The sequence below is a fragment of the Hetaerina americana genome, unplaced genomic scaffold, assembly GCF_022747635.1.
Source record: "Hetaerina americana unplaced genomic scaffold, ioHetAmer1.1.p SCAF_8, whole genome shotgun sequence".
Classification (NCBI taxonomy): domain Eukaryota; kingdom Metazoa; phylum Arthropoda; class Insecta; order Odonata; family Calopterygidae; genus Hetaerina; species Hetaerina americana.
Window position 1 is genome coordinate 28,599,352 of NW_027287427.1, and position 23,069 is coordinate 28,622,420.

The 23,069-nt window shown below is 38.5% G+C and overlaps 1 protein-coding gene across 1 annotated transcript; it reads right to left on the bottom strand.

The window, feature by feature from the left end:
* Nucleotides 1-3,059: 3,059 nt before the first annotated feature.
* On the bottom strand, nt 3,060-19,519 carry LOC139697972 (lysozyme C, milk isozyme-like). The gene is made up of 3 exons (XM_071596826.1): nt 19,453-19,519; nt 11,723-11,907; nt 3,060-3,520 (listed from the first exon to the last, which is right to left on the bottom strand). The coding sequence occupies exons 1-3, from the start codon at nt 19,517-19,519 to the stop codon at nt 3,128-3,130; spliced, it is 645 nt and encodes a 214-aa protein (XP_071452927.1). The 3' UTR covers nt 3,060-3,127.
* Nucleotides 19,520-23,069: the final 3,550 nt, after the last annotated feature.

Here is a 23,069-nt window from a genome sequence, read left to right on the forward strand (position 1 = left end):
TGAAAATAGGTGAGCACTAATCAATACAGGCTTGTAGATGGCCATTATTTAGCTTTCCAGGCTGTAAAGGCATTGAAATCATTTCCCATAACAGAATGACTGAGAAATGTATAGGATAAGAATATATCATAAGAAAATGAAGGTTATGAGGTTCTCAAGAAGTAGGAAGGCTAAGTACAACATAAAATCTGGAGGGAGTAAATTTACCTGGTAGAACACGTTACTCTACTTATTTAACCAGTGGTTTAAACTGACATGGACATAATAACAATTTTAAAGGTAGAATTGGGTAAAGAAGCTTTTGCAAAAATTAGAGCTGCTGACAAGGACCTGGAGTAAGGATATAAGTAAAAGATTAGTGAAATCTTCGCCATGGAACATACTTTTAAATGGATCCAAAATTTGATCAGTGTGGTTAAATGGTAAGCAGAGTTTATGGAAGCAACATGTGGTGAAGAATGGAGGAAATGTAAGAGACGGAAAGGAAAAGAAATGAAATGCTTTTCATGGTGGGAAAAGAAAGAATGTTATTGGGGGAAGCTCAAAGAAGGCATGACAAGTGGAAGCAGCCAATATAATAGGCAGGCAGTGAAAGAGAAAAGATTGTGATAAAGGGTTGAATATGAGGTGAGATTGATTGATAAAAAATAGTTAATTTGGATGAAATTAAGACGCTAGAAAGTATGTAGAGCTAAAGCAAGATTTATTGAAAATTGTACTATCTGGTTTAAGTGTTTTTGTGCATCATTTCAGGCAGGATTTAAATGTGTGACACACATGCAAGGTGCCTGAATCCATCAAAATTCTACTCTAGACTGTAGATTTCTTATACAGGGTGCATTCTGAAAGTTATGCAATTGTATTTCCCACGCTGCTGGCTTACAGGGACTCTGCTCTGTCCTATTAAAAAGTTTCAAGGTGCTTAAAGGCCTTTAAGGAGAGCTGGGAAGAGGTTCACAATGAACAATGCTGTGGGTGACTGTCAACCAGCAAAACCGACAACATAATGTGGATCGTGTTCGACAATTTTTGGACTCTGACCGTCGATTGAGTATCAAGATGGTTTCTATTGAACTGAACTTGTCATCTATTGTTGTGTTTTGCATTGTTACTGAAGATTTAGTGATGAGGAAAGTGTGCGCCAAGTTCATGTCCAAGGTGTTTGTCACAACGTGCTACGAGTCAATGAGTTCCTGGCCAAACACCAGGTGCCAATGCTGCTCCACCCCCCTATAGTCCTGACATCACCCCAGCAGATTTCTTTTTGTTCCCTCAGATTAAGGCAGCCCTGAAAGGAACCCGTTTTTCATTCATAGAAGAGATCCAATCAGCCATGACAAAGGCCTTGCGAGAGGTCCCCGAAGATGCCTTCCAGGGCACGTACCATTCATGGCAGAGTAACTGGAAAAAATGTGTTGAGGCCCAAGGGCAGTGCTTTGAAGAATTTTAAGTGTTTGCCCAAATCTGTTCAATTAATAACGTTAAAAATAATTGCATTACTTTCGGAACGCACCTTGTATACCAATTACTTAACTTAAGTGATAAAATGGAGCTAGTTTTTGGTGATATGAGAGTTGCACAAATGATTAATAAGTTAGCTGTATGTATTCCCATGGAAGGGATGATAAAGAGAATAGAACAGTTATTGATAGTGGCACAATAATTAAAACTCAAACTATGCATTCCTCAAGTCTCTTGTTGTATGTGATGATTTTTTTTAGATTAATGAAAAACAAAGAAATTTTTATAGGTTCAAAAATGTTTCAGATGTTTAGGCACATTTTCAGATGCATTCATTTACGTTGAGGCTTATTTCAGGCAGGTAGAATCATTTTGAATGATAAATGCCAGATAGGAGGGCATTAAAGTTCATGAATTTATTGTAATTTGTGGCAAAAAACAAGAATCAACATAGTTTATTCATATGTTGTGGAGAGGATTGCGAGAGATATTTGTTTGTTCACCCATTTTCCTGGCCATTCCTCCTCCTGCTGAAGGTTATTAAAGTTAGTTCTGAAACTACATGAGATTGCAAGGCCTTGTGCAAAGAAGTCATCCCCAATGGTTACAACCATGATGTGGTGGTGGGAAGATAAGAAGTGAAATCCAAAATTGCACGGTTACCTACCAAGAGTAAAAATTTTACTAAACAGTACTTATCAAGGGAAACAATTTGCCCTCTGTGATAAAAGAGTTTTGATGTGGAAATGAAAGGGCCTACAAAAAATTATGTGGCTATTTGAGTGGAACACACCTTAATAAGGTATCTGTGTAATACTGACTTATTTACCGCGGAAAAATAATCGTTGTGCATTAAGAGTAAATTCTCCTTAGCTAGAAATTGAAATTTATTATTGGAATTTTAATTAAAATTTGGAAATATTCCCATTTCTAGTCAATTTCCCTTCTCAATATTAACATCCCTCTCCAGATGCCTAAGGATTCATAGTTTGATTGCCAACATAGCCACCTTAAAGGCAGGCATAAAATCAGTGACCTGGATGGACAATGGGTACTAGAGGTTGCTGAAAATTTAATTTGAAAATTCAATTATTAGAATCAGTGGTATTGTGGGCTGCTACTGCTAACCCTGAAAACTAACCAATACATCATTTGGTTTGGTGAAGATGATTGTTCCTTTCTTCTATTCTTGCACTTCTTGAATCCAGTGAAATAACAGTGCCAGCTTCTGGCTTGTGATGTGTTGACTTCTGGTTCCTATTTAGCTACTCATGCTACCACTTGAGCTATTTGCCTTTCAAATGGCTCATTTGACTTCTTCCTAGATTCTTATTTACTAAACTTTGCCCTCTCAAGGAAAAACACAGTTCTGTTTCAATAATTACATTTATTAAAAAACTTAGGTACATTCTTGAGGATATATGTATGTCTTTTTAAGCAATGATTACTAATGCAGTGAATGTCACAGCCATTAAATCATTTTCAGTCAGCATACCTGATGTATTTTCTGATGCAATCTTTATGAAGGAGCTGAATGTTATTACAAATGAAAGTTATACTCTTAAAAGGTTAAGATGAAGTTGACATTTGATGTCATTAGTATTCAATTCAATTCATGATTTGGATTGCTACTGAGAGCTTAAAGCAAAATCATTGGAATTTATATTTAGCCCAGAACATATGGTTGATACAGTGAATTCAGAGGAGTTGAGAGATACCAATACTGTGGGTGTGTGGTGTGGGTCATGTAATAATAACTGGGCCAAATCAAACGAGATGTGATCAATGGTTCAGCAGTTGTAGTTGTGTTTCCTGCTTTGTTGTCTGTAAAACAGTCAGCAGTGAATTTCTTCTCCAGGGCTTCCTGGGGACCGCTGCAATGATGTCCATACACTGCCCAAGCTGAGAACCCTTTGCCACCACTGACACGGTCATGGGCTCTTTTAATCCTTTTGGCACATTTCACATCATCAGCCAAGTCATCATCCTCCAGTGATGAGCATGATATTGCACAGGCATATCCTTCCCCAGGGGGAGAACACCAGTACTTGTCACTGATCTGAAAGGTGATTTAAAAAAATATTTAGCATTTTTTTATTCATTGAATCAGAAATATGATAATTTTAAAATTTATTTCTGTCCATATTGACCTGTTTTAACTTTAAAGAAAATTTTGATAGCTTGTGGATAGGTAGGTCAATAACTTTCATTGATGGCAATTTTTGCATTTGTTTAATTCACGACTGCACTCGCTAGAAATGAAACTCGCTCCTCAGCAACTTTGTGGTAATCCACTGCAATTTATTCACTTTTGGGCAAGTTGCAAACTGAAGTTATGAAATCAAACAGCCCACAGGGGTTATTTCCTAACAATGGTGCCAGTAGCTATTTGCTTAAGGATGCCATTTTGGCATGGGCTACATCAAATCACATCAGTAGCTATGCCAATCCTGGGTGCTATATGAGTGCTAGACTGGGGGGTCTATGACATGATGGAATCACTGTTAAAGCATCGTCAAATACATTGCTCTGTGGTGGTTTTCCAAATAATCATACAAAACATACTTATTTAATCTAAACATGAAAATGCACCAGAATTCAGGGAGCTGATGCAGCTGTTTTTGTCTACTTGCTACAGATAGTAGAAAAATGGGTTGTAACAATTCTAAAGAGAAAACTAAGGTATTAATCAAACATTTCATAGTGCGCGACAATGATTTTATCTCCTACTTTGAGTTCTCTGTGAATATTACTGTGCCAAAGACTGTGATAGAAGAGAGAATGTTAGGCAATTGAGGAGGGGACATGGAATTGCAAGCGTTATTAAAGAGGAGCCTATTGTAGTACTGGATGTCAGGCTTTGTTTTGCTAGCAGAGGTAAGTTAATAATAATCTACTTAATTCACTTTGATTAACAGTACAACCATATTAAATGTCATCAATATAATTATAACTCAATATATACACACACTAATTCTTAAATGTGATGAAGATTTACAAAATAATACATCAATTGAGTCAAGTGGGTTAGCAAGTAATCAAGTATACGAGGGTGGACCCAAAAATAACAGGTTGTTGTTATAGATTCTTTAGTTCTCAATATATTTATGTTCAATATTGTTCACCTTCAAAGTATTCCCCATTGGCCACAATGCACTTCTCCAAATGATGCTTCCATTGTTTGAAACATTTCTGAAATTCATGTATCGGGATGTCCTTTAGGCCTTCAAGCGATTTTTTTTTTACCTCCTCCACAGTGTCAAAACGCTTTCCTTTCATGTTCCTTTTGAGTCTGGGGAACAAAATGAAGTCACAGGGAGCTAAATCCGGTGAGTAGGGGGGTGGACAATCGATGTCATGCCGTTTTTTGTCAAAAACTGTATCATGGAGAGGGCGGTATGAGCCGGCACGTTGTCATGATGGAAGAACCAATCCCCTGTGTGCCAAAGATCTGCTCTTTTCTTCCGAATACTCTCCATCAATCTCTTCAAAATCTCCAGGTATAACTTTTGGTTGACAGTTTGACCCAGGGGAATGCACTCCGAGCGCACAATACTTCGGCAATCGAAGAAACGATCGATGAAATCGAGCATTGTCTTGATTTTTGATTTCACTTGGCGAACTTTTTTTGGATGAGGAGAGCCAGCTGTCTTCCATTGGCTTGATTGCTGCTTCGTGTATTCGTTCGAATAGCTCTCTTTGCAGTATCAAGATTTGTTTAACGTGTGAGGAATGACCCCATAACTCAAATTGCATAATTCAAATGACATTAAAAGAAGGCAAGGCATTCCACTGATCCTCAACTTTAAAATCATAAATACGCAAAGTTAATTAAGAAAGTCTATTGCACATGATAATCTGCAACATATCACTTCATAAGATTACCATCACTTTGTAAGATCACTTAGAATTCTGACTCTATGAGCTCCCCATCTACTTTCATTCCTATATCTAGCTCTTCACATATTCTGCTTATCATTACTCAGTATATATATTGGTCAAAACTCTCTTATCTCCCTGTCTATCTCTGCCCACCCCAATTCTCCATCTGATAAATGTGCAGTCTGATACATTTACATATTTTAGACAAACTACCATTCTCTCAGGTCTAATCCCATCTTATGCCATGCATTTATTTAGTTTAGGTATCCAATATAATCTATCCAAAACCTTTAAAGCAAGCAAATGTATCCCAGTTATACTCTTCATTCCTTTCTATTAGTAGCACCAAGATTGTAATGGCATGCATTGCTGAACTTTAAGTAGTCATCCCAAAAGCGGTAATTGCCCTCTTTTCTATTCCTTTGTTGGTAGTCCTAAGCACTATCTTGGCTATGTGTGAAATCAAACTTATGGTTCTTGTGCATATCACACACGGTGGTTATTCCGGGAACTTTTTGATCAAGGTAGTATAACATTGACCTTAGAAGCTGTGGAGCCATCTAGTAAATTTCTATCCATCTATATCTATGTAGATCACATCACACTAGATGAGTCGTAGAGTAAATAGTTTGACTATATTCAATAATATTTCTTTAAGCCGTAAAGGGTTTTTTACACCACTATAAAAGGAAAAAAGGAGGGAAATATTGAGATTGGTGTGGTGATTTACGAAGGAAGTTAATCCCTCAACAATGATCAGGCACACATTCAAAATATTGAGAGGTTCACTTTTACGCAGGGCGGGGGGTGTTTCTGATCAAAAGATTAAAACCAATCAGATATGCTCTGGAAAGCATCTATTTAAGTTGGAAAAAAGTGGTAATTTTTGTGCTAATATGGAAATACTGCCAAAACAGAAGGAATTATTGGAAAAGTAATGGTTATATGAATAATTGTATGATTTAAGTCATAAGAGTCAGTGGCAAAACAAATGTTAATATGATATTGGACTGAGCAAACAAGTAAAAAAAAGTGCAATAGGTGGTTAAGCGGAGAAATAACAGGAAAGGCCAATTGGGAAATGATACACTCAGTGGTATCAGGCTTGACTATCTGGTAATTCATTTTTGAATGAAAGAAGAATACTAAGTGTTTTGCCCAAACTTTTTTGCTGGTGAAAAAGTTTTGTGGAAAATACATAGTATTCTTCTCTAATTGGAAAATGATTTTGGTTTTCCTTGCCAAAAACAATTTGCTGTTTGAAATACTTTTTTAAGCATATAGAGTAGATTTTGAAAATCAGGGCAGGTAAAAATAAGACCAATTAAGTGTGTGCATACTCAGTTCCACAGAAATACCATATCTACCAGTAACTGGTGAATGTGAGTTATGGAAATGCATGCAGAAGTATGATGATTTTGCAGTTTATTGACTGTTGATATCATGGAGAGACAAATAAGATAAATATTTCTTAATAAAAAGAGGAAACATATGTTGTTGGAGAATTCTTTCTGGAGAAAGACAAACTGGTGTATTAGAAATTTCAGTAATATAAAATTATTGAAACAGAGAAACCTAATTGAGAATATAATTCAGAGGAAAATAAAAATTAAGAGTGAAAATAAACTCCCTGGGAAGTTTGAATGAATATAAGAACACCAGTAGATCAATCTAGCTCTCTATTATCAAGTACAAGAATTTGATAGAACACTGCTGAGAAAGACCAATTACAAGAAATATAGTAAGAATGAGAAGGAAGTAATCCAAGCTTGGAATGACTCCTATGACGTGAGATTATTATAATAAACTGAAGAGAAGAGCATATGAAACATGAAGGCAAAATAATGAAGGCAATCGGGAGATCCCTCTCAACTTTATCATTTCAATCAGCTATTAAAGATAACCTCAAAAAGTTCATGAAACAATTGGAATTTACCTACAATTTATTAGATATTGAGTTTAAAAAAAATATGTATTCATTCACATTGAAATAGATGTTAGGAAAAGGGATAGGCATACATACAAAAGACAAACACAGGAATAGTGGGGGAGGGTGGAATCTAGCAGATCACAAGTGCAAAAAAGTCCACTGATTAGCACAACTCAACTCTCCAAAAATAGACCAGAATTCATATCCTTTTAATGGAATATGGTGATGAGGGCAACTCTATTGAAGAATATATCCCAGTCAGAATGGGAAGTAAGGTTAGACCTAATTAGATATGGAAAAAATAATTTTATATGGTGGTGATTAGATGACAAAATGTAGCTATTTATCCAAAAGCATTTAAAAATTCATTAATAAAATTTGGAATGATTCTCTAGTATGTTAAGATGTTGAATATACAGGATCTGAAGTCTTAATGCAGATGACATAAATAGTGCAACAGCACTATTTACTACATGGGGGGCCCATAAGTACCTGGCCTGACCTAGAGATGACTGCAGTTGTTAGAAAAATATCACTATATGACAAAGCGCGCAATCTATAAAGCATATGTTTCAAGTTTGAAGGCGCCACATTGTTTAATGTTTGTTTGGCAGCCATCAATAGTGAATGTTTTCAGTGAATTTGTGAAAATGGAGAAAATTGGTTATCGTTATGTGATACCATACTTTTATTTGAAAGGCTTCAGCCCAACCAATGAAAAAGCTGAACTGGATTCCACTCTGGGTGAGTCGGCTCTTTCATTTACAACTGCAAAATATTGGGTGGCAGAATGAGGCCGCACGAGCTGTCAAGAAGACCATCGCATCGGTCGACCAAATGACGTGACGACTCCAGAAATGGTGAAGACAATCCTCAAAGTGATACAGGATGATCATTGGCTGAAAGTGCGCGAGCTAGCAGACATAGTAGGCATTTTGAAAAGTGCAGTACATTTCATATTAACTGAAAATTTGGGTATGAGAAAGCTGTGTGCAAGATGGGTGCTCACCCTCGAGCAAAACCGGTGTCATGAAGATCTTTCAATTGAGTGTTTGGCGAAGTTTCACAGCAACAAAGCAGAATTTTTGTGCCGTTTCATAACCATGGATGAAACATGGGTCCATTACTTCACACTGGAGGCAAAAGAACAATCAAAACAATGGATTGAAAAGGGAGAACTGGCTTCAAAGATGGCAAAGACCATTTCATCTGTAGGCAAGGTCATGGCGTTGGTTTTTTGGGATGCAGGTGGGATAATTTTCTTTGAATACCTTGAAAAAGTATCAATGGCGAGTATTATGCTAAGATTTTGCAACGTTTGAGTGAAGAAATCAAGCAAAAGTGGCCGCATTTGGCTAAGATGAAAGTGTTGTTTCATCAAGACAATGCACCAGCTCACAAATCCATTGTTGCAATGGCCAAAATTCATGAATTAAAGTTTGAGTTGCTACCTCATATACCCATTCACCAGATTTAGCCCCCTTGGATTATTTTCTGTCCCCAAGCTTGAAAAAATGGCTCGGTGGTCAAAGATTTTCCAACCGTGAAGAATTGATGTCAGAAGTTAATGCCTATTTTGAGGAGCAAGATAGTTCTTGTTATAAAAAGGGTATCGAACTTCTTATACATTGTTGGGAGAAGTGTATAGAGCTGAAAGAAGATTATATTGAAAAATAAATACATTTTTTTCCAAAATTTTTATGTTTCTTTGTTGGGTCGGTTACTTTTGGGATTACCCTCATAATCTTAATGGTCAGTGAAATTCACACATGAGGGCAGAGGGGCCTTTGCAATGTCCTCGCTATCCCTGGCTACCTGTTTCTCAGGAAGATCTGGTGGATAAAAATCAAAGGTCTTGTGTGAAATGAGGTTATCACAGACATTCCCCAGAGTTGAACCTGATTCCTCAAGCCAGCAGTTTAGCAATCTAACTACTGGATACATATGACCCTACATTTCAATAGCCTGCCAATCGTAAATATACCTGCAGAAATAAATGGCAATGTTGATGAAAATATTCATATAGGACATCACCAAAACAAAAAATCCTCAAATATCCTTGCTGGGACGTACACTGATGGCTTTCATCCCTAATTAGCAGAAATTCCCCAAATTGACGATTCTTTTTTAGATATGGGGAAGATATTGTTCAGATAGATGTAAAAACAAAAAGGGATATGGACTGTGTTCTTAATATTATCTGGTTAAGAGTTAAATATGCACCATCCACTACTTTACATGCTCCTATGTGTTCAGAGAAATAAGCAGAGAAGGAAAACTTATGAAGAGAGAATTCACAAGTATGTATTTGATGGATGAAAGGAATTCAACAAACTTAAAGAAAATATCGGAATGACTACCAAAATGTCAATGAGGAAAACAGAAAAATGTACATGCTTTGAAATTGCTCACAAAATGCTGGCATAGGATGAAAAATGAGGCAGAGTTATTACTTTCATAAAAAATATCAAAGGTAGTAAAAAGTAGAAACACAGCTAATAAAATGTATACTGTAGGCCCATAGGTGGTAAAAAAGTTACTAACATGCAAGATAAAATCAGCTATGCTTTGTAAAAAAAGAAAACTAATGTCAAAAACAATGTTGAATGACATTCATGAAATATCAAAGACTCACTCCATCAATGAATAAATGCTAAAATTCACTATCACTAGTCATACGTGAATGACTAATTGGTGCTAAACTTAGTATAATTTGAGGTATTAAAGCTAGGTGGGTGAAAGCATCCAATAATCAACGAAAAGTAAATGGGATCACTGAACTGATTAATCTTGGAGTCACAGAAGGAAGGATAGATATACGCAATCCCAATTTTGGCAGTTGATGTGTAATATTAAGGAAACTGATAAAATGTTCGATTTTTTAGAAATAGTGCAAATCTTAAAGAGCATCATTACCTTGAGTTTTTCACTAACTGCTACTACAATCTAGTTCCCAATAATATGTCATATTAAAAATTACTAGTAGCTTCATGAAATGCCAAATGTTGGCACCAAGGTGCCTACATTTGATTACATGTAATTGTAATTATTAGATTGAATAAATATTTGATTTTGAATAAAAAGTATAAGAATTATGATGGAAAATGATATATATCAACACAAATTACTTCTTAAACAAATCACTATGAAAATCTATGTCAAACTGATAATAGCTCTAATGAACTACTATGAGATAAAGACCTAAAAATACAAGTCTTGTATGTTCGGTGGAGTGGAAGATATTTCAGGAAAAGATGAACAATTATACATGAAGGTAACTAACAAGGAGTCATGAATTCAAAAGATACCTTGTCAGGGTTTTTATTACCTCCTTAATTTCATTTACTACTAACTATAATTTCAATTGCTGATCGAGTTTACAAGTAATTGCAAGAGATTACCAACTAAGCTGACCATAAGTAAGTGATTACTTTGAACTGTGGATTTTGTTGTCACCATTGGTGTATCCAAGGGGGCTCATGACCCTCCTCCTAACTCCCAAGCGGAATATTTTTGGCTCAGACAGAAATGACTTATACGCCCAATACTATATTTGAACAACTTATATCCTTAGGCATAAAATGGTCTATCTTAGGGTGTGTTGCAGTCTCAAAATTAGTGTGATTAGTTTCAAATTTAGCATGATTTTCAGCTTTCTTTTGAGTAAAAGTTTTTGAAATTGTTTTTGTTCGTGTATAAAAATTGCCTCTTTAAGGTCAACTGGATCAACTATTGGTTATAATACAAGGAGAGTAAACAATCTTCTTGCACAAATGTGTGATTTCGAATATCACGAAGGTCAGCAATACAGTGATCTCTTCTCAGTGACATCGTAGTGATATCTACCCTGTATCAACACTGTTACTTATGAAATTAGTTTTCATTTGATAAAAGTTACTCACTAACTTTTTTATCCATACGTTTGACTGGAAAAAATGAAACTCCATTAAGAATGGATGATGGCATAACGAGAAATAGTATTTATGATAGCCCGCGGGTATGAGGAAGCAACATTTCAATCCAGCAAGCGCACCTCTTATCTTCACATTTTTCCATCCAAACAATAGGTCTGCCAATGAGATGTTGTCCGAGAGCACTTTCGCCCACACCCCACGGGAGGAGAGGGCACCGAAGGTGAATGCGGTCCGATAAGAACGGGACGGGACGGCTAGGTCAGAACGGTGCTCGTGTCTCGGGCGGCTATGGGTTTGTGGGGAGGAGGAAGGGAGGGGTGGGTTGTAAGAGAGGAACAGTGCGGGGGGAGAGGTTAGCTTATAGGCTGGGTAGCTTATGAGCAGTGAATGTAGGTCGTGGCCTGAGTTGTGAAGGGGCGGGAGGAGAGGGGGGGGGGGCAGGACAAAAACGAGGAGGAGGCCACCATGAGGAGCGGGGCGGAAGGGGGCGGGGTCTTCGGAAGAGAAGAGGGGGAGAAAAGAGAGTTCCCCTCACCTGGAAGATGCCGTGGTCTTCGCTGCCATCCCCGTTGAGACGACCCACGGCCGAAGAGTTGAATTCGGACTCGTAGCGAGCGATGCAGACCCACGTGGCCAGCTCCTTGGCCGGTATCTTGTGGCGCTCCTTGAGCTCCCGGGCCAGCTCGCACCGCTCGAACACCTGAGGGAGAGAAGAGGGAACTGTCAAGCGGTCGGTGGTGGATATCGGAGTACCGAAGTGGTGGGAGAACTAAGAGGACCCTTCGCACGCGATCCCCAAGGTATCTGCCAACTGTTTATTAATTGCTTCGGTGCAAGCCCGTTCGTTAGCACGTGTGCGACAATGCTTGAGTGATTTATTTGTGCACAGCCGCCGATGCTGGATATTTATTCCTAGGTTTCCCCGTTTGTTTGTTCATGTTCCTCCCTTTTCTTCGCTTCCTTTTCTTGCAAATGCATTCCCATCGCCAGTTTCAGTGTGAAAGGGGCTGTGCAGTTGGGTTCTGTGTTGTGATGATGCCGGATAGGGTGTATCACAATGTTTACTATATCTTACGTGCCGGCTAATAGCCACCAATCTCTACCAAATGATGAACGTGTGTACGTAATAATATGGTTTACATTGATGGAATTCCATGGTGCAAAAAACCTTAGCCATAGTAGTAATCTGAAGTGATACATAGTATGTACTGTTCGTACTATTAAAATTCTCACTTTATTGTCAAAATGTAGGAAATTTTGACAGTAAAGTAAGAAGAGGATGGGGCGAAGGATTTTTGCACAAATTGTGCATATTTTATCTACATTTAACGCTGAGCGAATGTTTCATGCTTACGTTTTACCTAATGTGTTTTCTCCTGGGTTTTTGGCAACATGTTCAACGAGTTTTAGAAGTTTCTGTTCGACGCACCACATTCTTATTGCTGTTAATGCGTTTATTATTATTTACGATTTCGGCACTTTGATCTCGCAACGCCTGGATTTATATTCAGATTTTTCTCCCGGGTTGTAGTTAAGGTGTTAATATAGAGGGCTTAAAATTTGAGCGCGGCAATGTGAATATATTTGCGCTCTGATTGGTATTGAATTGCCTTTTTACGATCAATTTTTTCGACATTTCCTCCCGTGTCGGTCGATTGGTGGATGCAGTGCAACAGTGTGTGGGAAGTTGATTTGCATTCTATATGGAGGGAACGCTTGGAGCTCCATTTTTTTCATTTTGCAATTTTGTCTCTTTTATCCAAGAAAGTTTTCCCAGCTGTCTGCAGAATGTTCTTGTCTGTCGTATGGTGTGTCGTATGATTGCAGTTGGACCCATATCGTGTGATTGGATGCAATAAAAAGTGAAGTTAATGAATCTCCTCAGATTCAATTATAATTGAGTGTGCCATGTACGTAGGCACCAAGTTTATTTGAAGTGAGATGGGATGATTACGTCTAAATTTTTCCACTCAAATTAGTTTTGAGTATTCACACAAAAAACAGTTTCATTACGCCAAAGAACGTAATCATTTTAGAAACATAATAAGTCACTCTTGCCAGCGTTCCATCTGATGAATGACTTTCTAATACTAAGATCCAATATTTTAAGTAGCATCATACTTATCCCTCCCTCATTTGTAACCAGATTCGAGAAAGAAGATTTTCTTTCTCCGGATAAGCCCTTGGATAACTCAGCCGCTGAGTTAGCCAAGGGGACATTTTCATTGATTATCCACGCAGGCAGCATTTACCTTAATGAATTAGAATAAAATGTCAGGTCAAATAATATATGTTGAAAGTTCGTTTTATTAATTTTTGAAATTTACTTTATTGCAGGGTAAATGGAAATTTCCCTGTCCTACAAATTTATCCTTAGAAATATTTAGATGGTTGTCTAACAGGGCGGAATGCATCATGTCATCACGTGTCGGTAGCAGCCGAAAAGAAGTTTAGCGGCTCATAATCGCGTATATCCTTTTAAATAACATGTGACAATGATTGAGGTTACTGTTCATACTCTAGAAAATGTAAAAATACAAATGTAAACCAGACAATGGTTTAAGCACATTTGATGGAACCCTTCCAATGCACGCCTGGCCGTTGCAAGGATGCATGCGCAAACCCATTTCTGTCCAGCCTATATGGGATCTGTTGGCTGGGTGCCGAATGGCCAGTGAGTTTTATCATTTATGAGTCTTTCGGGGGATGCTGCCCCTGGAATGAAAATACGGCATACAGGATATTCTTAAAATTTGACGCCCTAATTGGCAACCTAGTTCGATTTAGAGTTTATCATTAGAAACATAGTTACTGATGATAGCACTGGTGACTATCAGTTCCTGTCAACTGTTGAAAGCTGACAAGTTTGTACCATTGACTTTCTTTTATCAGCAATCGATCCGAAAAGTTTGGGGATCATTTTCAAAATGTCATTAAACATTCAAAATTCACCGTTTTTAGGGCCTCATAATCATTTAAGGGTTTGGACGTCGACTCATTGCCATCAATGCTATGAAAAATCTGAAAATACGTTCAAATACTCGGACACTCCTGCTTCGCCTTGAGTTTGCGCATCGTTTATTTTTCGTGCTCTGTTTTCTAAAATCAGCAGTAAATAAGTAATGGTACACTTATTAGAAATATTGCATGGGTGCAGTGTCATTTGATACCTCAATCGGTAGTAATGTTGCGAAATGCGAATGGGGTAAAGTATTTAAAATCTTAATGTTAATCTCTGTAAACAAAAGATGGAATCTTTGTCAAACATTGACCTAATTGTAAACTAAAATGCTGAAGTACTTTAAGGGCGTCTAATAACCTGGAATACAGGGAAAATCTGGAAAACTCGGGGGATTTCCCTCCTCTGAAAAACTCGGGAAAGACTCAGTACTCGGGATGTTTTACGTAGCATAGTTCCTCGCCTATCATTTTTAGATGCGTTCGGAGGATGCTTATAAATTACTCCTAGGTATCTATATAGTTCTGCGCCACCCTTGTTCTACTTGGGCCTGAATTGAGCGACCCTGCACTGACATTGCACAAATTGAGGCAGTGGCTCATGTGAACCATGAAAATAAGTCAATATCTCTCTGTGAATTGAATGCTCCAACAGTTTTATTTTGTTCATTTTTTCAGTTAAAGTACTCGTATATTTGTGATTTTTGTTACTAAATGTTTCATTTCGTTTATCAGCCGTTTTGCTATCAAGAATTGCGAGTGCTTTTGTGTGGTTGTGAGTGTTTTTCAGGCTTCACGGTGATCGATGAGAATGGTAAATTTTTAATAGGACTGGAATGATACTGATCTCGCCACTCTTATCACTGATCTGATCACTCCACTTGCATTCGGGTTCAGGTGTGCCATTTAAGTGAAATTCTGCTCCACTATTTGCCGACTTTTGGTTTCATTTTCCACGAAATCCATTTTCTTCTAGGGTAGTCCCCAATTTCAGTACTTTGCTATTACGATAGAATCCATGATTATGTTGGTATACTTGCACGATATTTTTTTACGTATTTACACATAATTCCAGCATGCAGCAAAGTGTTCTCTACGAATATAATATGAAAAAGGAACATTTTCTTTTTATTTCTCTTACTTGCAGTGAATAATGATTAGCACATAACTAGTATTCTCCCACACGTTAATGTTTTAGGGGGTGTGGAACGCGCTGGGAAGCTGAAATTATTCCCTGGATAACCCGAAATATTCAGAAATTTCTTGATAGTTGGATAGCGGACACCTTGATTATTCTGTGTATTTAAATTCAGTGTCTATGAAAGTTGCCTTTTCATTTTCATAGCCATTCTATGGAATCAAAAATCGACCAAAGGACTTAAACCAGTTGAGATCGGATTTCCTTGAAGTTAATTACAATCAGAAGTTATCAAACATAATATTAGTTTGCCATAGCCCTCTGACCTGTTGATTCTTTAATTGGGTAGCTCGTTAATGCTTTCAAAGCGCATCACTCTTTCAGTATGTATTATTTCTGGGCGAGTTCCTGTCATGATCTTCATGTATTCTCTTCCATTCTTCCTTCGATTTTAATCTTCAGGAGGTAATTATGCTTTTACAAGTTCTACGAAAGTAATATGATCATGAATTTTGGAAAACAACAGGAATATCGGAAGTTACGGTTTGGATCTTGATCTTTTGTAGCCAAGTACTGTTACCAGTGTTAGTATTTATTTCTTCTAGCATATGAAAGTTTTATCCTGCTTAGGCCACTAGAATTTGCTGATAAATGCTATCCCGTAAGATTTTCTACTTCCCTTCATATCGAGACTCAATCATTTTTCGATGTTTTAGATCATAATAGGCACATGTTCTGCTAATATGAGGATGAATTAGAGAAATTAATGACATATATGAGAGCCTTGAAAAGGTAACTAATCAGTTGGGTACGTCTTGTATTGTAGACTTTTAACGTGATTGGAAAACTTGCAGGGGGATCGGGATTGATGCGGTGGCTGTCGTACTGGCTTCCCACCCAGAGGGCTCGGGTTCAAATCCCGGCGGTGTTGAATATTTTTCAGAGGTATCTCGATCCCTACTTGAGGTGCTTTATAGAGGGCACTTTGAGTGAGTACGCCGTCCGTCGGATGGGACGTTAAAATGCGGACCCCTTGGCGCCTTTCGTAAAGAGTAGGCTAATGCCGACGCTGGGTTTCTCTCCACCCTTCATCCTTTCCTGTCCATCCCCTATGGCGCAAATGACCTCAGCAGTCGATCGCCTCCCCTAAATACTACTACTACTGAAAAACATGGAGGCCGCAACTTAATAGTTAGTTATCTCCATTAATTATGTTCCACTCTAATGCGGAACTTCGCTTCGCACCTCAGACTATGGGACCATAATATTAGTAACGCGATAGGATCAATGCTGCCCAAACTTTTTCTGGTGCCGGGCACTGCCCAGCCATTTTCTTCAGTCCAAAGACGCTTTAATTGGTCAGGGTAGAGCTCACCCTCTTACTGAATTCACACGTTGAAGATAGGGTGACCAGGTCCTTTCTGTGCACCACACGAAAAGGTACGGAAATTTATATCAACGTTTTCAAATTAAGTAAAAAATTATATTAAAAAAATGTCCCATATCTCTTCATGCTGTTTAATATGCACGCTGTGGAAGAGGTAACAGAGGGGGGTACTGGGGGTAGTAATAAAAGTGAGTGGGGAGGTGATTAAGTCAGATTTGCGGTTGATAAACCTTTAGTTTTTCAGTCATGCAATGGTTCGCAACAATTTTTCAACGCTCAAAACGATCAATGTGAGATGCATGGGATGAAGATAAGTCATAAAAGAAAACAAAATTACGATATTCTGAAGGAGTGTAAAGACTAATTTAAACATTAATTTAATAAATTAGAGTAGGTGGAGTGTTCACTTATTTGGAAAAAGTATTGGTCCAAAATGGACTGTTAGTGATGCATTAAAAGATTTGGGTATATAACCCAAATATACGCAAAAAGTATTTGAATAATGACTGCAATAGTAGGGTTAGTAATGGAAAAAGAATATTAATGAAGGATTTAATACGGGGCGAAGTATTTTTTGGTTCGGAAAATTGATTTTTGAGAAAAGAGAACTTGCGTGAGTAGATTGTAAGTGTTTGATGTTTTGGGTATTGAGAAGGATAGAAAGATTGAGCTTTAGAAGGAGGAAGGAAAGCTAAAATACGTGGGGCATTAAAGGGGGAGTGAGATTGGTGAGGAAATAATTCCAAAGAAATAGGGAAATTGGATTCAAGGGATGTTGCGAGCAGGTGGAATATGGGTCGCTGAGAGCAAAGGAATACTCTCAGGTAAGAAGGGAAGAGAGGTGAAGGGAAAGTGAATTTTGTACTGCGCGAGGGGGGTTGAAAACTACATATGAGGAGCTGGAGAAGGAAATAGTACGTGGAAAAATGAATTGCGTGTTGATATTTCGCTGGCGTGTTTCGGAATGGCACAATTATGCAGTAGATTCTAAACGTCCTCCTAAACCTACTTCTGCTTATAAGAATAATTCCCTTGATGCTGTGTTTCGAGAATGTCGATTGCGTCCTTGAGGGGCAGAGCTCCGCGCCTAAAGTAGCAGTATTTCGAGGCTCGGTTGTTTCGTGATGCTCCGAATCATGGCCTTCTCTCTGTACGGACGTACATAATGGTGATTGATCGTACAGATGTGGTCATTAAATTATGTAAGAGGTTATCCAGAAGTTACGTCAGGCTCTGGCATGGACGGAGAAAGATCGAGATTTTTGATTCATCGTGACGGAAGGGCGAAAGGTGTTCTATCGTGTCCTTCTTTTTCACAAAAATAATGAGCACACTCGAAAGATTAATATTTTGGGGGGGTGAAATAAGTATCGAATCGTTTCTACTGATGATGCGTTGCACGAAATCATGAGGGCAGATACACGTAGAATGTCGAAGTAAAATATCATCCCTGCTGGTGGTTAAGTAATTGGAGGTCGGATTGTGCAGACTAATGTTTCAACCTCAATGTTGCTATTAGCACTTAGTTTCTGAATGTCAACGCCTATTGGATACGCTAAAGGTTTGACAAGAATAACCGAATCCTTCGGGGAATGATTGATCTTTTGATTGGAACATTTCTTCAACTACAGAGCGTACACTCAGGCTGAAATCGTGGATACGAGCTGAGCTATTTTTATAGCTTTATGGGCACTTCTTACAATTATTTTCGAGGTCTTTATTTGACTATATGCGAGGTGACTGGTATGAACTAGCAGTAAGTAGCGAGGAAATTATATGGAAATAATCGGTTATGAAGAATATAGCTATCTCCACGGTATTAACATGCCATTCGCTAAATGGTTCACTGCACGAAAAATATTTCCCACAGAAGACGTTCTCTTTCATAAAATAGATGTGTGGCACCAAGAAGATCGAAAATTCCGATAAAATACCATATTTTGAAAGGGAGATGGCGAGAAAGATTGCTGGGAAGTCAACGCAGTTTCGTCTTCCAAATAACTATAATTTATGAAGGAGTTGTTAATGCACTTAAGTTAATAGTTAATTTAATTATAAATTGAATTAAAAAGTAGATTGCAGGCATTTAGAAAAGGAAAATCCACAGATAATATTTTCACCTGGATGCAATTGGTAATTCGCAATTTCGCAAAAATATTTGAACATAAATTCTTAGGAGGGTAATTATTCTGTTTTAACGCTTAATTTTCTCACTTTAATTTCTATTTATAATAATTTCAACGCCATTATCGGTCATTTAGGATGGTACATAAGGAGAAAAAGTAACAAATGAGGAAACGGTGCAAGTATTCGGATAGTTTACATATGGAGGGAATGTATTAATTAGAAACAGCGAAAATTTGTTTTAAAAGAAGAGTCATCTTTCATGTGAATTTATATTAATATTACCATTAGAAAGTATTTCCATTATGGAAATGTAATCTGTAATCAGTATATTTTTATGGAAAAAAAATGAAATTAAACTTTTACTGAATGAAATTTTACCAGGATGCTGAGTAGTAATGAAAAGAATCTTATTTTATAATTGTATGAAGTGCCATACATGCAACTATAAAAAGAATCGTCTTTCTTTTGTATTTCCCTCAAAAAAGCAGAATTAGAGAAGCGATACTTCGAATATTGTTAGTTAGAACATTCCTACTAGAACTAAAAGCACGATGTTTAACATGGCATTCTGAGGTTATAAATATATTAAATAAAAATTCTTTGAGGGCATAGTGAGATTTCCTTTTACAGATAAAATGCTATCAAAGTAACCTACCTTCTACACTCTGAAGTAACCTTTGATACCACTTGACGTTCATCGGACCAGAATGAGGGTAAATCATTTTCGGATTTGGATCAGGTTCTGGAAATTTTTGAATTCGATTTGAATTGGAATGTCCGGACTGCTCGATTGGCTGATGCATCTAGAGCAGGAGGCTTGCAACAGAAAAAATCCATGAAGTCAAACCCAGGTCACGTTTTTTTCGACTTATTATCGATTCGGTAGCTTTTCATTGTTCGCCATTTCAAAACTTTCGTTTTCGTCGGTATTAATGATTATATCTGCGCTTCCTTCAACTACTGTCCCACCTTTTCCAAGCTGGATGGGGGCGGGCAAAATGATGGATGTCCTATATTTCCATCGTCCACCAAGCCTGGAAAATTGATTTGTCAGAAGGATTAAATAAAAAAATGACTCGCTTCAAGAGATTTTTTTCTTCGGGGGAAATGACGTGGTGCTGCTTAAAATGGAGTGATTTCAACAGCTACTGTGTAACCTATAGTTACGAGATGGATAATAGCGACCTTCGAGGTAGGAAAAATGGAGCACTTTTTACTGCCAAGGTGAGAGGAGAGTCGTCATCACGCGTAAATAAATGCACATGCCTAATTTAATTAAATGTGATATTTAGGTTTGTTGTGCTGCGTAAACGCTTATTTATTCTTAAAAATTACTACGAGGGTCATCCGGAAAGTAGTACCCGTTCGTGAAATAAAGACACAAAAGTAAATATTAACAAACATAAAAAATTTTATTTGAAAGAGGATACTTTAAACTACTTCTCAACATAATCTCCAAGCAAATTAAGGCATTTGTCATAACGTGTGACAAGTTTCTGTATTCCTGCTGCATAGTCCTTCGCCGCCAGCTCATTGAGATACGCGAGGGACCCATCTTGCACTAATTTTTGCATAATGCAGATGGTGTTTAACAATTTCATGAACAATTGTTCGAGAAACATTGGGAAAATGCTCACAGATGTCATCAATTGTGACGCGCCGATCGTTCCTCACGAATTCGTCAACTGAGCTCACCAGTTGGTCTGTAATGACAGACGGTCTCTCCGAACGCTCATCGTCGTGTGTGTTCCCCCTCCCCATGTTGAAGTTGCGACACCACCGCCGAACAGACGACTCGTCCATTACATTGTCTCCATACACCTCCTTTAATTGGCGATGAATATCACATGGGCGAACGTTTCTTGCATTGAGGAATTTAATCACTGCCCTCACTTCACAACTGGCGGCGTTCTCAATTTTTTTAAACATTGTAAACAATCACAGAAACAACGCAGGCAATGCTAGCGTCACGCAACTTGGCTCAGAGTAGGCAGACAAGCCACTGAAGCTATCTGACCTCGTCCAGCGGCTACTCGCGTCGTCAGCACTTCATGCGGCACGAACGGGTACTACTTTCCGGATGACCCTCGTATATCGCAGGACTTTCGGTTTGGCAGGGTTATGGATTAAACCTTCCCCTGTGTGTGTGTGTGTATGTATGTATATATATATATATATATACACATATAATATATATATACATATATATACATACATATATATACATATATATATATATATATATATATATATATATATATATATATATATATATATATATATATATATATATATATGTGTGTGTGTTCGAGTCCCGGTCAAGGAAATATTTTTACTCTTGTGATCCGTTCGATTCCGCCTTCCCCACCTGTATTGTGTTCGTCCTTTATATGTGTTCCTGTCCGTTTTCCTTATATCTAATTCCATGTGAATGAATATTTGTTCGCCGTATGGCGGGATTTTGTATTTGAATGTATATATATATATATATATATATATATTTATATATATATTTATATGTGCATTCCTTTCTTACTCTCAGTCCGTAGCCTCCGTCTCTGCGACAACAACCCCTCCCAACAGAAATATATGGACCAGCTACATGACCCTCTCAGGAAACGCGGGTACCCTGAAAAACTACTGAACAGTAAAATTCTCAAACCGTCAACCCATTACACTCCTCTCCCTAAACCAAACTGCCCAAAATGCCCTAACCTTATGACCACTTTCTTCCGTGGAACCCACAAAATTAAGCATATAATCCGTGAACTCTCCCCAATTATTAATAACAGTCAGTTCACATCACTTATTTTCCCACATTGTCCCTCCGTTTCGCTTAAACACCCGTCGACCTTTCGAGACATCTGCAAGTCAGCAAGATCACCTGCGGGCCCCCCTGTCTCCTCTCCGTCCCAGTCCGCATCGTGCAACCATCCACGCTGCAAATGTTGCCATCTTCTAAATCTCCCTTACTACCAACTCCCCACCCGATGCCACCTGCACCTCAAAAAACATTATATACCACCTCTTCTGTAACTTCTGCCCTGCCTTTTGCGTGGGTGAATGCACCACCACTCTTTCCCTCCTCTTGAATAACCACCGCTGTTCCACCAAATCTCCCATCTTCCTTAATTATTCCATTCATCCATCTCCTTCTTCTGGCTGCGAGTGCCACGAAACGCACTGTTTCTATCCTTCATGATGTTGTATGATTGCTTTCCCACTGTCCTTTTCTCTTCTGTGTGGTTTATTTCTCCTTTGGTTGGTGAAACAGCTCCCTAACGCCATCTCGTGGCCAAAGAATTGGGGCTCTTGGTTGCATAAACCCCACGCAGAATTCAGTTATAACTTACGTTTTCTAGATTGCTCAAGTGGTTGCAGCATCGGACCGGCAAGTTGAATGATCTGGTGTTCAAGTCCCGGTCAAGGAAATATTTTTGCGCTTGTGATCTGCTCGATTCGGCCGTCCTCACCTATCCTGTGTTCGTCCTTTATATGTGTTCCTATCCATTTTCCTTATATCCATTTCCATTTATATATAGTGGGCCGCGGTAGTCCAGGGGTAGAGCGTTGGACTACTGACCGGGCCGAGGTCCCGGTTTCGATTCCGGGTGTATACATATATAAACCATGAAATTGGGCAAAACCGGGAAAGAGACTCATGAAATGCCCAAGGCAGCTTATGGTGATAACGCCTTGTGTGGATCGAATGTTTTTGAGTAGCACAAGTTGTTTCGGGAGGGTAGAAAAGATGTTGAAGACACGGAGCGTTCAGGACGCCCTTCGACCACAAAAAGTGACGAAAATCTTGCATGAGTGAAGGTTTTGCTGGACAGGGATCGCAGATTAAGTGTTTGCATGGTTTCTCATGGACTTGACACTCCTAAGAGTGATGTGCACCAGCTTCTGCCCGAAAACATGGGCATGAGAATGATGTTTGCGAAGTTGGTACCGCGAGTGCTCTCGGACGAACAGAAGGAAACTCGCTCGCGAATCTGCCAGTAGCTTCTCGACCATGTAAGTGAGGATTCAAATTTTTTAGACGCCCTACCAGACTTATTCCTCTTCCCCCACCTCAAATCCGTGTTGAAAGGAGTCACCATTGGTCGGTGGAAGCGTTACAACAGGCTGTGACGAGAGATCTCTGCAGCGTTCCTGGTGTCGCCATCCAGGGGGCGTACGAGGCGTGGAAAACCCACTGTCAGCGGTGTGTGGACGCACAGGGGTGCTGCTTGGAAGAATTTGGAGTGAATGTATCAATTCTGCCGATAA